At 32.6% G+C, this 19009-nt stretch overlaps 2 protein-coding genes and 1 pseudogene across 2 annotated transcripts; 2 read left to right on the top strand and 1 right to left on the bottom strand.

Moving 5' to 3' along the window:
- Window positions 1-5854: 5854 nt before the first annotated feature.
- On the top strand, window positions 5855-8298 carry LOC102596368 (pentatricopeptide repeat-containing protein At2g16880). Its single transcript, XM_006359628.2, has one exon. The coding sequence runs from the start codon at window positions 5966-5968 to the stop codon at window positions 8276-8278; it is 2313 nt and encodes a 770-aa protein (XP_006359690.1). The 5' UTR covers window positions 5855-5965; the 3' UTR covers window positions 8279-8298.
- LOC102596699 (proteasome subunit alpha type-7-like) lies at window positions 8226-11464 on the top strand (annotated as a pseudogene).
- Window positions 11465-14816: 3352 nt separating this feature from the next.
- On the bottom strand, window positions 14817-17684 carry LOC102596046 (proteasome subunit alpha type-7-like). Its single transcript, NM_001288421.1, is given in 3 exon segments — window positions 14817-15132; window positions 16033-16447; window positions 17413-17684. Coding segments are annotated over 3 exon segments (750 nt in total). The 5' UTR covers window positions 17586-17684; the 3' UTR covers window positions 14817-14970.
- Window positions 17685-19009: the final 1325 nt, after the last annotated feature.

The following is a 19009-nucleotide window of genomic DNA, read 5'->3' as shown; positions in this document are numbered from 1 at the left end:
CATTTTAGGACCTTTTCCGTTAAAATAATTTGTAATTACTTAATATATAAGCTCACATGATTGACTTAATTTTAAAATTCACAGTAAATAAAAAATAAAAAAAGGTTAGGCATCTACTCTCTATACTCCCCTTTCCAAACCCTTTCACTTCCTATCTCTTTCATTTTTTTCTATTTCGATCTTGTCCACCATTTTAAATATTATTTTTTCAATTTATGACAAACAAGAGAGAAAAAAGGAGGAAAATAACGATGCATCATATAGAAAAAATTAGTTCAATAAAAGATGACTTAATTAAGTAAATATGTATGAATATTGAATTTTTCTTTTCTATGTACCCAAAATTCAAAATAAAAGAATAAAAATAATCATTTCTCTTATCCCCATCCTCATCCTACCAGGACAATAATACAAATTAAAAGAAGAGAAAAAACATAAAGGCACCACTGAAGTTGTCCCAGATTTTCTAAAAGACACCTTAACTTTGCAATCGCCCTTTTACCCCACTAAATAATTTTGAACGGATATTATTATATCATTTGTCATCCGCCTGACATAGAGAGTGGTGTGCACTCTCTCAACGAGAGTGAGCAACATAAATGAACTAATATAATTTTATTTTTACAAGTACTTTATTATAAAATATATTTTCTTATTTTTCTTATTATTTTAACTTTTTTTCCTTTTTATTTTTTCTCTTTCTTTCTTCTTCAAAAAATCATTGTCATCTCCATTGAAGCTTCTCACTTTCAATGTCCCCATATTTACCACAACTTCACCTTCCTTTTTTTTACTACTATTAGTTTTACACTCTTTAATTTTAAAACTTTAACTAAATATTTTCTTACATTTCGAACAATTTGATTAACCCATTAGATTTCAAGATCATATAGTTTTTTTTATCCGATTTCAATTAAGTTCTTTCAATTTTCGGGGAATTCATTGATTCTTTTAAAAATTATCATTTCTAATTTTGAAGTTATATGAAAAGGAGTAGTTGATGATATCTTCAAAAATTGTAAATTTTCTTAGAAAAATAATTAATTTGTTATCAATAATTCAATAAAGTCTAAAAAATAGTATGAATTCTATAAAGAATTTGACCGGAGAAGAAGAAAAAGAAAAGAAAAAAAATGGGAGTGGGGTTCAACTTGATGTGGGGGATGGGGTGAGGGTGGGAGGTGAAGAAAAAGAAAGAAAATAGAGGGATGGATCACTTGAAAATGGGAGGTGGAAGATGAAGTAAATTTAAGATGAAATCAAAATTAAAATAAGTCAAAAAGTAAAAGAGAGAAAGAGAGAGAGGAAGAGAAAGAAAGAAAAAAAAGATAAACAAAAAGCTTAAAATAGAAAAAAAATTAAATTAAATTAACACGTGTCATGTAATGATTGGTGTGTGAACACGCTTGCTTCTTAAAATCTGGGGCTAATCGAAAAATGATATAATAATGTATGTTTAAAATTGTTTAGTTGGGTAATAGGACGATTGCAAAGTTAAGGTGTCTTTTTGAAAATTCGGGACAACTTCAGTGGTGACTTTATGTCTTTTCTCTTAAAAGAATATAAACATGTGAATTCATTTCAAGTTTGAGTCCCAGATATCTTAATTAAAAACAAGAGATTAAAAAAAGGAATAAAAGAGAAAATGAAAAAGACATTTGGATAATTGATAGAAAATTTTATATTAATAAAAATAATGATTTTTTTAGATGGACAATCAGTCGGGGTGAGTATGGATTTTAGTTGGATTCCAATTTATGAGTTGGGTTAACCTATAATAAATTGGGGGTTGATTTAAAATAGGTCAATAGGAAGATATTATGAAATTAATTATTTTTTTCAATATTATTTTCAAGTGTATCGGGGTCAAAAATATGAATCATATGTAGTTTTATAAGAAAATAAAATTTTAAAAATATGATTTTTATTATCTATTTGAGAAGGGTTTAAATTTGGACCAATCAAATTAAGAAACATAATAAATAAATATTTAATAATTTTATTTTAAGGTAGCTATTAAAAATTAGGGCAAATATGAGTCAAAGGATTAACATCAAGGGTATTTTTGAGCCAATAGGTAGACGATAGGGGTATTTTAAGACCGAAATGTGGATAAAGGATAATTTTATACCAATTCAAATATTTGAGGGGCATTTTAGGCCCTTCTCCTATTATAGAATATGAGAAGAAAAATTAAATAAAAAGGGCCACCTGATGATATAGATGTCAATACCAATTAAAGCAATATTGGCCCATTTGTGGAAACTGTTGAGCCGTAACTCCCTTTCTCCTTTCATCCTTTATGGATCGGCCCACCATTTAACTCTATTATTGTTAGAAAAACTCTTATCTTAAAAAATAAAAAAATAAATTACATTATTTGTAGCGATCATTGGTGTATATTCAATGTATAACCAGTGTATAATAAATGTAAGGATGAAGTTATAGTTTTGTTTATATGTTTAACAAAATTCGATAACTTTGACTCAAATTTATATTTATATTTAATTTTTTTTATTTAACATGTACAAATTATTTATTCCGATATCATAAATTTAAAATCTTGCTCCACCCTGTAGTTAATTGTTTTGTATGAAATAAAGATCAAGATTGTTTTTATTATTGAAGTCTTACTTGGCTGTTGTGGCATTTAATAATTCCACCAATATTAGTATTTTTCGGTATTTCTTTATTCCTCACATTTATTTTTGGACCCCTCCAAAAAAATAAATAATAAAATAACAAATCAAATAACTCTATTTATCTAATCAATTGTTGACTCTACTTGGGTTGTGTTAAATATATTTAGCATTATCTCGCAGAACTAGACAACAACAATAATAACAATAACGATATAATTTTTAATTTCTTAGTTGAAATTTATGCGTGTTGAAATTGAAGGACAATTAATGAGATGCTAGTGATGGTTGCAATTTGCAACCTGTAACATCCGTTTAGTGTACCTTTTTCAAAGTCAATTTTCCCCCTTTTTTTTAATAAAAAGACTAGTGATACAAATTAAATCCATACTATGTAGCTAATTCTATATCAAATTAATTGTCGACAATTAAAAAGGAACGTTCATGATAATTTAGGATTAATTACTTGGGTGGATTCCTTTTAAAAAATAATTACTTATTTTAAGTATACTCTTTAATTATTACCATTTATAGCAATATATAACAATATTACGTATTTATTTGATTTATGTTTCTCTCTCGCCTCTTTCTCCTTTCTCTCTCTCTCCTCTTTCTCCTTTTTATTCTCTCTGTGCAAGGTATCAATATTTTAAAGCTACAATTGAAAGATCCACAATCTTGAACCACAAATTCAATTCGTTATGTCTTTAAAGGGAGAAGAAAATCCTGAGCTCATTCTTTCTCTATCTGTCCCTGGAAATTATGTTGTCAACCACTATAATGGTACTTAAGTTGTTGATCCTTCAATATTTAATGTCGTAAAAGAAATGATATGGATCAAAATAAACGTTAACGAATATGTAGCTCTTATAAAAATTTAGCACCTAAACAGTTACTATGTATGTTATTTTTAAAGATTGTATTAAATTGGAATGATGTCTGCAATATAAATTAAAAATGTATTATAAATCATTTGATTGGAATCATTAAAAGAGAGTGAAGTCTGCAAAATGTATTATAAATATATTGTTAATGAATAAACATATATTATACATGTCTTATAAATTGAAGTAAATCAACATGATCAAATTAGTCATTCTTTTTTTCTATGCATCACCAATAAACTACAAAATGAATTAAAATTGAATTAGAAGAGAAATAAATATGAATGCAAAAATGTAGCAAACAAAGAGCAGTCAATGACTCGTATACTGAATAAAATTTGTATCAATAATGAATTAGACAAGTAATCTGATCGTAACAAATGAAGAAACATAATAAACTGGCCAAATGAATTAAACTTGAATTAAAAATGTATTACACACATATTAAAGTTGAATTAGAAGCGACTTAAACATGAATGCAAAACGTAGCATACGAAAGAGCATTTTGTGATCTGTAAACTGAATAAAATTTGTATCAATAATGAATTAAACAAGTAATTCAATCGTAACAAATTAACCAATAAACTGAAAAATGAATTAACTTGTAGTAAAAGTGTATTACACAATTATTAAAGTTGAATTAGAAGAGAGAATAAAGCATGAATAAAAAATGTAACCGATGAAAGACCAGACAATGAACTATAAAGTGAATTAAACTTATATCAATAATGAATTAAACAAGTAATCAAACAGTAAAAAATAATAAACTACAAAATGATTTAAATTTGCATTAAAAGTGTATTACACAGTATTAAAGTTGAATTAGAAGAGAAAATTAAGAATAAATGAAAAAATGTAACTAACGAAAGACAAGATAAACTGAATTAAACTTGTATTAATCTTGAATAAAACATGTATTATATGTGTATTATAAATTATTTTGGTTTGTATCACTAAGAACATGAGTGCTATTTGCAATATGTATTAAAAATGTAATGTGCATGTATTATAAATGTAGTATAAGTGTGTTACCAATTATAAACTTAACCAAACCCTCTTAAAATTGAGATATAAACTACAAACGCCATTTTCAATTATTTGTAGGAACAGTCTATCCAAACTAATCACAAATTCGTAAAAACTCAAATAATGAATCCAAAATTTGAAGCTTTATAATGACTATCAATGGTGAACTCTTGCCGCTGTAATTTTAGAGATTTGAAATTTCTATTTGAGAACATATTTCTATACAAATTTTTAGTCTTTCTGTTCCTCTTCTCGTCATGTTCTTGAGTAAAAATAGTGAAGTATGAGCAAATATTAATTTGAGGATAGTTAATTAAATGAAATTTTTAAAGAAGAAAAAAAATGACGGAGAAAGAGAAAGAAGAAGAAAAAAAAAAGAAGAGGAGGAAGCGAAGCGAAGATAAACCGTATAACATTTTCAATTCCAAAAAAATGTTATATTACGTTAAAAAAGTTATATTGTCATAGATGGTAAATATTTTTTTAATATAGCATATTTATGTGATTTACCCATTAATTCACTTCTTTCGTAAACACCTTACAAGTTGGAATTGTAGCTTGTTAGCCCAACAGGATTTGTTATTGGGCTTTAATCAATAACGTGAATGCTGGGAGAGCCCAAGCCCAAGTTAAGATGAAATTGAACAAAGCGCCCAATTGCAGATCGAAGACACTGCAAAGGCGACCAGTCCAAACAGGCCCACTTTATTATCATTCCATAACTAAGCCCAAAATTTTAATAATCCTACTTGAACAGTTTTTTTCATTTTCCCGTAGCATTTGCAAGATTGCCCATATTTCGAAGTGATCTATAATTTTTGCCTAAAAAATTAGGATTTTTAATATCTATCTTTCACCTTTTTAAGTAATAAAAATATCTTTAATAATTTTAAAAAATAAATTGCAAGACAAAAAATATATTCACAAGGTAAAGCGAAATTTGCTAGGCACAAGTTATGCATTATAAAACATAATTTAGTTTTAAAATGTGATATCTTAAAAAGTTGGCATAATTTTTTTTTTTTTTTTATCTTATGTATTACTTATGCCCAGTAGTATGAACGTTTAAGACATATTTATAAACTTCTTAAGTCAAAATATTCGAAAATTGAACTTAAACACAATGATTTATTTTTATATTTATCTTGCTAATTAGATAATATTTAACTTATGCCTAGAATAAATGTTTCTTTAAAAAGATTTATCTAATGAAATTAAGTCATAGTTAAATATATTTAAAATAACACATTTTCATTAAATAAATACGATGGAAATTAAAAATTATCAAACAAAAATGAAGAAGACCCGACCAAGACATAAGCAAAACCTTGAACACAGCTCACCTAAAACAACAAGGCTGAAACCTGTGTTAAGCCCTTCTTCCCCGCGCAGCGCACTCTGTGTAACCCCAAAATCATGAGTTCTTCATATCCTCCATTGAAGCCCTGTCAACTAGTTCAAACAATCACCACTCTCCTCTCTTCCTCCGCCAGGTCTCTACCCAAATCCTCTCTCCAATCCTACCTCCCTCACCTCACTCCTCCCATTATTCACTCCATTCTCTCCTCTCCCACTCTCTCTTCTCGCCCTTCCACTCTCTTCTCCTTCTTCCAATGGTCTCAATCCCACATACCCTCTTTCTCCACCCACCCCCTCCCTTTCCCTTCTCTTCTCCCTCTCTTATCCTCCCTCTTATCCCATCGCAGATTCACCGTTGCAAGATCCCTTCTCCTCACTTTTATCCCTTCCGATCATCCTCAACATCTTCTCCATCGTCATCTCCTTCACCCCATTTCCAATTTCCCTCAACCCTCAACCGAATTGTTGGATACTGCTATAGGTGCTTATTGCCAATGCGGGAAACCCCATCTCGCACTTCAGATTTTCAAGAAGATGAAGCGCCTTCGACTTTGCCCTAACATCATTACTTTCAATACTTTGATTACTGCTTTGGTTAAGTACCCTTCTACTCACTCTCTATTTTTATGTAATGAGCTGTTTAATGATGCACTTAAGCTTGGTTTGTGCCCAACTACAATTACTATCAATATTTTGATTAAAGGGTATTGTTTAGCTTACAAGTATAAGGATGCTAATCAATTGCTGGATAGAATGAGTGAATTTGGATGTGTGCCCGATAATGTGAGTTATAATACTATATTGGATGGGTTGTGTGAGAAAGGAAGGTTGAATGAGGTTAGGGATTTGTTGTTGGATATGAAGGGTAAAGGTCTTATGCCGAATAGGAATACATATAATATTTTGGTACATGGTTATTGTAAAATTGGGTGGTTGAAGGATGCTGCTCAGATTGTCGAGCTGATGACACAGAACAATACTTTGCCTGATGTTTGGACTTATAATATGTTGATTGGTGGTCTGTGTAACGAAGGAAGGATTGATGATGCAATTAGGATTCGGGATGAGATGGTAGGATTGAAATTGTTGCCTGATGTGAAAACTTACAACACCCTGATCAATGGGTGTCTTGATAATAAGAGAAGTTCAGAGGCCTTTGATCTGCTTGAAGAGATGAATCAGAAGGGGATCAAATGTAATGAAATTACGTATAATACATTGATTAAAGGGTATTGCAAGGAAGGGAAGATGGATAAAGCTAGAGAGGTACTTCAAAAGATGGAAGAAAGTGGTTTATGTCCAGATTGTGTTTCCTATAATACTCTGATAAGTGCATATTGTAAAGCAGGAAATCTACCAGAAGTATTGAGGATAATGAAACGAATAGGTGAAAAAGGTTTGAAAATGGATAATTTTTCTCTCAATACATTGCTTCACATTCTTTGTCAAGAAAGGAAGCTTGATGAGGCCTACGAGTTGCTCTCTGTTGCTCCTACCAGGGGCTATCTTGTTGATGCAGTAAGTTATGGCACTCTTATTACTGGCTACTTTAGATGTGCAGATACGGAAAAAGCTCTTAAGCTTTGGGATGAGATGGAAGAGAGAGAGGTAATTCCCACTATTGTCACCTACAACATCATAATTGGAGGGCTATGTAAATCGGGTAAAACTCAGCAGGCAATTGCTAAACTGAATGAACTTTTAGAGAAGGGTATAGTGCCTGATGAAATAACATATAATACCATTATTCATGGATACTGCTGGGAGGGGAACATTGAGAAAGCATTTCAATTTCACAACAAAATGGTTGAGAATTCTTTTAAGCCTGATGTATATACGTGCAACATTCTTCTTAGGGGACTTAGTAGGGAAGGCATGCTTGAAAAAGCCATTAAGCTCTTTAATACGTGGATTGATAAAGGGAAGACCACTGATGTAGTAACTTATAACACCTTGATAACAGCTCTTTGTAAAGATCAAAGACTTGATGATGCTCTGGGCCTTGTAGCTGAAATGGAAGAGAAAAATATCCAGCGTGATAAGTACACACATAATGCTATTGTTGGTGCACTTACTGATGCTGGAAGGCTTAAAGAGGCAGAAGAATTTATGACAGACAGAGAAAGACCATCTGAACAGCGGTTGCAAATGGATGACAGGGAACATGAACTCAGAGTTGATGAACTAGATTCAAGTTCAATCGCTTATTCACAGCAGATTGATGAGCTTTGTGCGGAAGGAAGATATAAGGATGCAATGCTTATCTATGCACAAGTCACTCAGAGAGGTATTGATCTACAAAAGTCCACTTATTTCACTCTGATAAAAGGACTCATCAAGAGGAGAAAAAGTATATCGAAGACAGGTTGATAGTGACCCCAAAAGTTTGGCTCTGTCTGAGTATGGTGACTTCAGTTTCTATGCCCAGTATGCAACACTGCAAGGATCCAAGGTAAAAGGTTTTCTTCTTGAACGCAGAGCACATGAACTTTTCTCTTACTTTCATTGTTTACAAGTTTGTGAAGGTCAAACAGGTTCTTAGTCAATCAACTTGATTTTTAGTATAAAATATTCTAACCTAATCCCCTTAACTTAACTATTTATTTACTTAAGGTTGTGTCTATATGTTGTTAAATATCTTGTTTTCTGGGAAGTTCAACTGGAAGAAGAGTAAGCTTTAAACAATTTTCAGTTTATCAATAGAAGCTTCAAAATATAGATATTTTTTTCCTTGCCTTTGGCCTGGGCAAGTGGTTTAGCTGAACTTTTATTATCAATCTGGGCCTAATGCTGTGTAATATAATGTACTTCTTATATGATGTGCTAGAGTGTTGGGAGAAAATGCGAATCAGTGAGGTAAATATTTACATGTGTTGAGTAATATGGATAGAAAGCAACCCAAGGGGCTTTGAAAGAAAAATAGGTGTTGTTCAGAAATTGAAATGTTCATGTTAATGGATTTTGGAATTTGGTGTGATCTTCTCGATGTAAATAATGAAAGTAGCATGCTTGATTTTATAGACTCAGTACCTGAGTAGGTGCTTGTATAGGTGGAACCTTCTCTTTTTGTTTTTGCGCAGGAAGGTTTCAGACATGTAATTCCCTGTCACCATCTTAGTGCCTGTTTTCTCATTTTAATAGACTGACATATTTACCTGTTAAAAAGAAATATTTGCATTGTCATTGATATCAATGTTGAGCTTTCTATTTGGATTATGGTTTTTCCCCTCGAGGGTGGGTCGGGCTAGGGAGATTGACAAAACAATCCATACAATGGATATAAAATTGAGGCCCCACGGAGCAGCTTAAAAAAGCTTTTCAGGAAAGATATTAATTTGGTCACGTAAGGAGCTTGAACCAAGTGGATGTAAGACTACTCTGACATATTCTGTGTGCTATGCCCTAACTATCCCTTCCGCGAGAATGAACTGTCTCAAAATGACAACTTCCATGAGGTAATACAGACTAGGACAAAAGGGTGTCTCTTCTCTGGTGGTTGAAGATTAGGAGTTTGAGCACTTGTAATCCTTTTGTCATATGTATAACTAGGTTATCTGCTTACTTTATTTGTTAGGTGATGTGTTCAGTCAAATACGTTACACCTAAGTTTACTTTAATCACCCTCGTTTAGTGTTCTCAGTGATTAGATATTGCTGTTGCATTTTATTTAGTTGTCCACCTGCTTTGAAACTCTAAGCTAATTAATCTTTTTCGTGTTTGCAGGTCAGTAAGAAAGATAGTAAATCTAGATGATCACATTGCATTGGCGTGTGCTGGGCTGAAAGCAGATGCACGAGTGCTTGTGAATAAGGCATGCATCGAGTGTCAGAGTCATAGGCTTATGGTTGAAGATCCTGTTACCGTTGAGTACATAACTCGTTACATTGCTGGTCTTCAGCAAAAGTACACTCAAAGTGATGGGGTGAGGCCATTTGGTCTATCCACCTTGATCATTGGTTTTGATCCACACACAGGTATCCCCTCACTTTACCAAACAGATCCATCGGGTACATTCTCAGCCCGGAAAGCCAATGCGACTGGTAGAAACTCTAACTCTACTCGGGAGTTCTTGGAGAAGAATTACAACGAAGCATCTGGCCAGGAAACTGTGAAACTAGCCATACATGCTTTGCTTGAAGTAAGTGGCCTCTGTTTATAGTTGTTGTCAAGCATTTTTGTTACACATTTTCCTTTCACAACATCATAAATAATGTGAGTTTCAGTTGCATGTTAAAATCCGGGCCTTATATTGTCTTGCTTCTCTTAAAATATCTGTGTTAACTTGAGTTGCTCTTCATTGTCCTATTTTTAGATATTCAGAACATAAGGGATCATTCAGTTATTAAACTCTTCCTTCCTTCCTAGTTCAATCAATCAACTATGCTCAGTTCCAAGATAGTTGGTAATATGAACTTTTTTATCCTTCCTGATCTATGCAGGCGCATTTACAAGGTAATATTTGTGAAGTTACAAGGGAGGAAGTGAAGTTTATTTTTCCCTAGGAAAGATGTTAAAACATATTGAGAAGTGAGGATGAAAAGTAGTAGCTGCATTTTCTGCTTAGGGAATGAGCTTATTTTATTTCCAGAAATCCAAATCCTTCAAAATTAGTGCTCTAAATGTTTGTTCTGTTTTAAAAAAAAGTGCTGTAGGAGAATGGATTAGTCGAGTGCGTGCAAATTGGCGTAGATACCACAGTTATTTAGGAGTGGCCAATGGAATACCGCAGACATTTGAAAAATGTCTTCCTATGAATTCCACATATGTCAAAACGCCTCTTTCCATGGCAAACTTTGGGCTTTCTTAAACGGCCTCAAGAACTTATGAATTATGACTTGCTCATTCACGGGAAGTAATTACCTCTTCGTTGTAAGAGGTGACTTAACTTGCATTTTAGATCATTTATTTCTGACGTACATATGCACTCACACATGCTAAGTTATCAACTGTGATTTGAACGCTGCTCTTTATGATTAAAGTTGTTGACTAAATTATATTGTTTAAGCGGATTGAAGTATATGACAGCTTCCGTTTGAGATTTCTGTGTTGGTATTTAGGGAACAAATGCATGCATCCAACTAGACCTTCAGCAAAAATGGAAAGAGCATAGTTGGATGTGAGCATTTGTTTTGGCTGTAGTGATTTTTAAACATGTGTTTCCCTACGAATCAGGTTATTGAAAGTGGTGGAAAAAACATAGAAGTTGCTGTGATGACAAAAGAGCATGGGCTTAATCAACTTGAGGAAGCTGAAATTGATGCCATTGTTGCTGAGATCGAAACAGAGAAAGCTGCTAGCTGAAGCAGCACAAAAAGGCCCCGCCGAAAGAAACCTAGTTCTGCTGAAATTCATTCTTAACTTTCCCTGAATCCTTTCTTTTTTTGGATCAAGTTAAGTGCAGTGTTCCTTGAATTTTAAGATTTTGGTCTGTCTAATATTTGGTACCTATGTTAAAATTGTTTTATGAGACTAAAGAAGTCATGCTCCCGCGATCTCTGCCCTATTTGTATGTTGCTTGATATTTTAAAGATAATACATTCCTGTTTTATCTTTTAAGATTGATTGTTGAAACCTATTATATTTAGTATCTTTGTGTGTGTGTAGGAGCAAATAGATGATTTATCTAGGTGAATTGATGAAAATTATTGTTAAAACCCTGTAAATCTAATTGCCAGTAGGCAGTAGTGGTGTCTTGATGTATCTAATAGATGATTTTCGGAGGTATAATTTTATATCTTGGTATGTATTGTTTTCTTTCCTTGAGAATATTTGTTGTATGAAAGTGGTAGAGAGCATGTTGTTCTAATCCCATATAGTGAGAAAATTTGTTCCACAATTGTGAAATAGTGGGTTGGGTAGAAAAATTAGAAGCTATGGCAATTGCAGAAATTAAGGAAGACGGGAGGGAGTGTGTACAATTTATGCTGGATCTCAACAGAAAAGCTTTCTTTCTTTAGCCATTTCTAATTTTAAATTCATGTTTAGCATCGCGCTACAGGTTTTATACGTGAGCTGAAAAGGCATAAATATGAGCCAACTAGCACAACACTACTGTCTACTGAAGATTCATTCGACTCTCTTCTCCTCTCCTCCCCCTTGCAAAATAAGCATCAATATTATTCGACAGATCTCTGTGTGGTCATTTTAATTTCCAAAGAAAATACTTTCTATTAACTTATCATCATTTGTTAAAAAGCTGATTCAGAATGTGTTTGGGTTTCTTTTTTTATTCAATTAAATATAGTTGTGACTTCCACATTAACCAGATGGCCAAATTCTACACGTTTGGTAAAGTGTATAAAGATAATGCCAAATACATTGTATTAATAATACTTATATTAATTGTACATAGATAATATTTATGCATTGTTTGGTTTGATATATTCAAAATTGCATGCATTGCATAAAAATATTAATTTACAAAAATATCTTCCACAGTTATGGTGGAAAAGATGTAAAAATAATTTTGAAGGGTAATTGAGTTTTTCACCATGCTTATTGCATGCATTAAATCTCTTGCATTACTAATACCTAGAAATTCATGATATTAGTAATACATATTATAATCAGAGGCGAATCCAGGATTTCAAGAAAATGGGTGCACCATTGCTTTAGAATTTCGTTTTTTTTTTTGAAAAAACGAGTGTTTATTAGTTACTAAAAAAATTGAAGTGAATTGTGGCTGGCTGGGATTGAACTCAGGACCTTGGTGTTAAAATCTGACTGTCAACCCAGTGAACCATCAAGCATCTTTAAGAACGGGTTCAACAAGTGTTTATTTAATATGTTCTTTAGTAATTATACAAGTAATATATCGAGTTTAGTCGGAAGACCACGGGTTCGGGTGACCCAATTTTTACACATAAATTCGCCACTGATTATAATACACCATAAAATATTTAGTTATACATAAGTTGAAATAGTGTACCAAATAAGATATTTACTAATATATAGAGTTAATACATGCATTAATTCTCCTAAATAACTTCCGTGTGTTTACTCACATAAAAAACAACTCAAGAAATCACAGTTCACACAAAAGTGACTAAACATAAATCATATGTTTTGTGTATAAATAGAATAAACCCCATATTTGAAGTTGTTCCAAAGTGGAAGGGTCATTTGATAGAGTGTATAAAAATAAAATGTTTAATAGAGTATATTAATAATGTTTTATTAGTTATACTTGTATTAGTTATGCATTGTTTGGTTTGATGTATTGAAAATAGTATGCATTGTATAAAAATATCCTCGACAATTATAGATATAAAAGTAATTTTGAGAGGTTGGATCTTCAACCATGCTAATACATGTAATAAATTACTTTGCATTTCTAATACATAGAAATTCATAGTATTACAAATACACAATAGAGTGACCCATTTGGCCATAGATTTCCCAAGTAGAATTTGGGGAAAAATTTGGCAAATAGTGTTTGTCCATACAATTTGTCATTATTTGAACCCAAATTTTCAAATACTAGAAAAAATTAGCTAGCGTTTGGCCATAGATTTCTAAATATTCTTGGCAAATATTATTTGGATGAAAATTTGGGTGAAATTTCACCATGTGTTTGGCCATAGTATTTGAGAAATATATTTCACTTTTTTAGAAAAATATGATTTATACCCATAAGTTTTAAAAACTATCAAAACTAACCATAAGTTTGTATGACAAGTCAATTGAATCTTCGTTGCAACAATAACAAATAGTGTCCATGACACTAGAGCAATGTGGTAGTTTGGAGTGAGTGCAACAAGCATCATTCCATACATCGTGAAGTAGATAAAGCACATGGCTTTATTACCCTGAACCGATTGTTCATCATTTTCATCAACAACCATATCATCATTTAATATTCACTGAATATTTCATCACTACTTTGGTGTTCACGTGAAAAATTATGTAATACGACACAAACAACTACTATAGAGGATGTTTTTGTAAAAGATAAAAGTTTGGTGTAAAATTTCAATTTTTAAAAGATCCCAAATAATGAGATTTGGTCCAAATACTAGAAAAAAACAAATATTATTTGGGAAATCTATGGCCAAACAGCTAGTATTTGGGTCAAATCTCATTCTTTGAGATCTTTTAAAAATTTAAATTCTACACCAAACTTTTATTTTTTACAAAAATACTCTCTATAGTAGTTGTATATGATTTATTACATAATTTTTTACATGAACACCAAAGTAGTGTTAAAATATTCAGTGAATATGAAAGTGATGATATGATTATTGATGAAAATGATGAACAATCAATTCATGGTAACAAAGTCATGTGTTTGTCTAATTCACGTTGTATGAAACGATGCTTGTTGCACTCACTTCAAACTACCACATTGCTCCAGTGTCATGAACACTAATTGTTGTTTGTTGTAACGAAGATAATATTGACTTGTAATACAAACTTATGGTTAGTTTTTAAAACTTATGGGTATAAATCCTATTTAGCCAAGCACATGCTAAAATTTCACCCAAATCATATTTGTCAAAAATATTTGAAAATCTATGGCCAAACGCTAGCTTATACATAGCATGAAAAAATGTACCAAACAAGAAACCACTAATACATACAGTTAATGCATGCATTATTTTTGCTAATACACTCTACCAAACGACCACAAAATTTCACACTACAGGAATGGCTTAAATGTTTATCCCAGAATCGACCAACTGTACTGCAGACTCTGCAGTTAGGCCGTGGATCAAAACCAATGGTAAACCATTGAAACAAAAGCCTTTTCTATTCGTGTTCCACCAATTTATCCAGAAGATACCTTCAGAATAGAGGAAAGAGCACAGACAAATGCTGATATTTCACAACCAAATTTCCAAACTCCAAGAAATACCAAATAACATGATAAAACTTTAAAATATCAAGCAACACACAAATAGGGCACAGATCGCGAGAGCATGACTTTTTTAGTCCCATCAGACAATTTTAACATAGGTAAAGTATTAGACAGACCAAAATCTTAAAATTCAAGTAACACTGCACTTGGCTTGATCCGAAAAAAGAAAGGATTCAGGGATAGTTAAGAACAAATTTCAGCACAACTAGGTTTCCTTCGGCGGGGCCTTTTTGGCTGCTTCTGCAGCAGCTTTCTCTGCTTCGATCTCAGCAACAATGGCATCAATTTCAGCTTCCTCAAGTTGCTTAAGCCCATGCTCTTTTGTCATCACAGCAACTTCTATGTTTTTTCCACCACTTTCAACAACCTGATTCATAGGGAAACACATGTTTTAAAATCACTACAGCCAAAACAAATGCTCACATCCAACTATGCTCTTTCCATTTTTGCTGGATGCGTGTATTTGTTCCCTAAATACCAATGCAGAAATCCCAAACGGAAACTGTCATGTATTTCAATGCGCGTAAACAATATTTAGTCAACAACTTGAATCATAAAGAGCAGCGTTCAAATCACAGTTGATAACTTGTGTGGAATCATAAAGAGCAGCGTTCAAATCACAGTTGATAACTTGTGTGGAATCATAAAGAGCAGCGTTCAAGCCATGGAAAGAGGGATTTGACATATGCACCTGTTTTGTATAAATAACTGTGGTATCTACACCAATTTGCACGCACAATCAATTAATCCATTCTCCTAGAGCACTTTTCTTTGAAGCAGAACAAACATTTAGAGAACTAATTTTGAAGGATTTGGATTTCTGGAAATAAAAGATGCTCATTCCCTAAGCAGAAAATGCAGCTACTACTTTTCATCCTCACTTCTCAATATGTTTAACATCTTTCCTAGGGCAAAATAAACTTCACTTCCTCCCTTGTACTTCACAAATATTACCTTGTAAATGCGCCTGCATAGATTGGGATGGATAAAAGAGTTCATATTACCAACTATCTTGGAACTGAGATTAGTTGATTGATTGAACTAGGAAGGAAGGGAGAATTTAATAACTGAATGATCCCTTATGTTTTTAAAATCTAAATATAGGACGATGAAAAGCAACTCAAGATAACACCGATATTTTAAGAGAAGCAAGACAATATAAGGCCCAGATCTTAACATGCAACAGAACTCACATTATTTATGATGTTGTGAAAGGAAAACTTATTAACAAAAAGCTTGAGAACAACTATAAACAGAGGCCACTTACTTCAAGCAAAGCACGTATTGCTAGTTTCACAGTTTCCTGGCCAGATGTTTCTTTGTAATTCTTCTCCAAGAATTCCCGAGTAGAGTTGGAGTTTCTACCAGTCGCATTGGCTTTCCAAGCTGAGAATGTACCTGATGGATCTGTTTGGTAAAGTGAGGGGACACCTGTGTGTGGGTCAAAACCAATGATCAAGGTGGATAGACCAAATGGCCTCACCCCACCACTTTGAGTGTACTTTTGCTGAAGACCAGCAATGTAACGAGTTATGTACTCAACAGTAACAGGATCTTCAACCGTAAGCCTATGACTCTGACACTCAATGCGTGCCTTATTCACAAGCACTCGTGCATCTGCTTTCAGCCCAGCACACGCCAATGCAATGTGATCATCTAGATTTACTATCTTTCTTACTGACCTGCAAACACGAAAGAGATTAATTAGCTTAGAGTTTCAAAGCAGGTGGACAACTAAATAAAATGCAAGAGCAATGTCTATTTACCAAGAACACTAGACGAGGGTGATCAAAGTAAACTTAAGTGTTATGTATTTGACAGATCACATCACCTAACAAATAAAGTAAACACATAACCTAGCTCAACCCACCCTTGAGGGGAAAAACCATAATCCAAATAGAAAGCTCTGACATTGATATCAATGACAATGCAAATATTTCTTTTTAACAGGTAAATATGTCATTCTATTAAATTGAGAAAACAGGGCACTAAGATGGTGTCATGGAATTACATGTCTGAAACCTTCCTGAGCAAAAACAAAATGAGAAGGTTCCACCTATACAAGCATCTACTCCTGTAGTGAGTCTATAAAGTTAAGCATGTTACTTTCATGTTTTACATCCAGAAGATTACACCAAAAAGCCAAAATCCTTTAACATAAACATTTCAATTTCTGAACAGCACCTATTTTTCTTTCAAAGCAGCTTGGGTTGCTTTCTATCCATATTACCCAACACACGCAGGCTTGAACTGTAAATATTTTCCTCACTGATTGGCATTTCCTCCCAAGCCTCCAGCACATCAAATAAGAAGTACATTATAATACACACCATTAGGCCCAGATGATAATAAAAGTTCAGCTAAACCACTTGCCCAGGCAAAAAGCAAGGAAAAGAACCTCCATATATTGAACCTTCTATTGATAAACTGAAAATTATTTAAAGCTTTCTCTCCTTCCAGTTGAACTACCCAGAAACCAAGATATTTAACATGTAGAGACGAACTTAATGAGATACGCACATTAGTAGTACCATGTCACAGTCCATAAAATTGAGGGAAAAAATCCTAAATCTCGCGGAATTACAGAGTAAACCTAAATATTGCCTTTCTAGATCTTAAAACGAAATAATAATAAAAAAAGAGGTACCTGGAGTCTTGAAGCTTGGGAGTGGACTTCTTCTCAACGCCAAGGACAACAGTGTCAGTTCCACGTACACCGACGGCGGCGTTTCCTTTGCGTACGGCTTCCATGGCGTACTCCACTTGGAATAAGTGGCCGTCCGGCGAGAAAACGGTGATCGCTCTGTCGTATCTAGCCATTATCTGATAGTACTAAAAGCTATTGAAAGATTTAGGGTCTGTGTGATTTCAGCTTCTTCCGATCTCTTGAGTGTTGAAAGCTCTTCCCTCTAACCTTTTTATGTTATTTTGGAAAATGGAATTGCCTCTGAATGAATATACATCACTTCTTGGGCGACAAGCCAATTGCCTCCAGAACGACGCCGTCCCAAGCACCCTACCCTCCTAAGTTATTAATTAGAAAGACCCTTCAACTTGATGTAAATTATTACTGTCGTCCTCGAATTATTGACATTTTTAAAAATACTTCTCTACTTAATTAAATGAACTTAAATCACCCCCGATCTCCACATGACATACCAAGTTGTCTCAAATTCTTGTAAGAGTATGAGACTCTTAGTAAAAGGTCGAGAAAAGTGTTGAAAACCATTCTAATCTTGATGAGAATTTAGGGATTACTAGATTAATTGAAATTAAATACACCTCTAATCTTGCAACACGAGTGAAATACATAACTAAATTCTCCTTAAGATTGGAATTGTTTTCAACACTTCTCTCAATCTTTTACTAAGAGCCCCATGCTCCTACAATAATTTGAGACAACTTGATGTGTCTTGTGGCATATTGAGGGTTTATCGGGGATATACCTAAGTTTAATTAGTCAAGCAATGTGTATTTTTAAGGTTGTCAATAAATCGAGGATGAAACTTATAATTTACGCCAAGTTTAAGAACGCTTTCAATACTTTTCTCTTTGCTAATTACTCCAATAATCTTTTTGATTAACTTTAGGTAAAGAAAATGACAAAAAAAAGTCATTATGTTTGAGAATAAGTTTTTTAAAACTTAAAAGAGGATCTCTTAAATATATTTTTGAGCAATTTTAATTCTTTAAATTTTATAAAAATTGAATATTTTTTGTTTTCATCAAATATTTAAAAAAAATCAAAACAAGAAACACTATAGAATCCGATCAAACACCAAAAATTATATGAGCTATCATGAATAAATTAAAAATAATATAAACTATAAAAGTTACACCTCAAATGTGAATTTCTATTAATTTCATTGCCTTCTTTTACTACAGTTTTTGTTAAATTTAATAACCAACCTTTCTTAAATATTTGAAGACGCAAGAAATGGATTATTTTAAGGACTGAAATCATTTATAATTATATTTAAAGAATTATTTTAACCTATAACCCGAAACATTCTTATTATTTCTTTAGTTTATTTCTCCTCTTTCTTCCTAATTACTTGTCCACTTTTAAATTGACACACCTATTAAGAAAATAATGATTGAAATAGTGAATTTACTATTTTACCCTATTAATTATGAAGTGGATGAATTAAAAACTTAAGATTTTCAACAAGTTTTATCTTTTTTCAAAGTTATTAATTGAGAGTATAATAGGTAAAAAATAAATTGTTCTTTCTTAATTTGTC

The sequence above is a fragment of the Solanum tuberosum genome, unplaced genomic scaffold (genome assembly GCF_000226075.1).
Source record: "Solanum tuberosum cultivar DM 1-3 516 R44 unplaced genomic scaffold, SolTub_3.0 scf00290, whole genome shotgun sequence".
NCBI classification, from domain to species: Eukaryota; Viridiplantae; Streptophyta; class Magnoliopsida; order Solanales; family Solanaceae; genus Solanum; species Solanum tuberosum.
Note: the sequence above shows the minus strand (reverse complement) of the source record. Positions and strands in the feature narration are given on the sequence as shown.

Coding starts and splice junctions, on each gene's coding strand:
- LOC102596368 (XM_006359628.2), top strand. CDS start 5,966: ATGAGTTCTTCATATCCTCCATTGAAGCCCTGTCAACTAGTTCAAACA.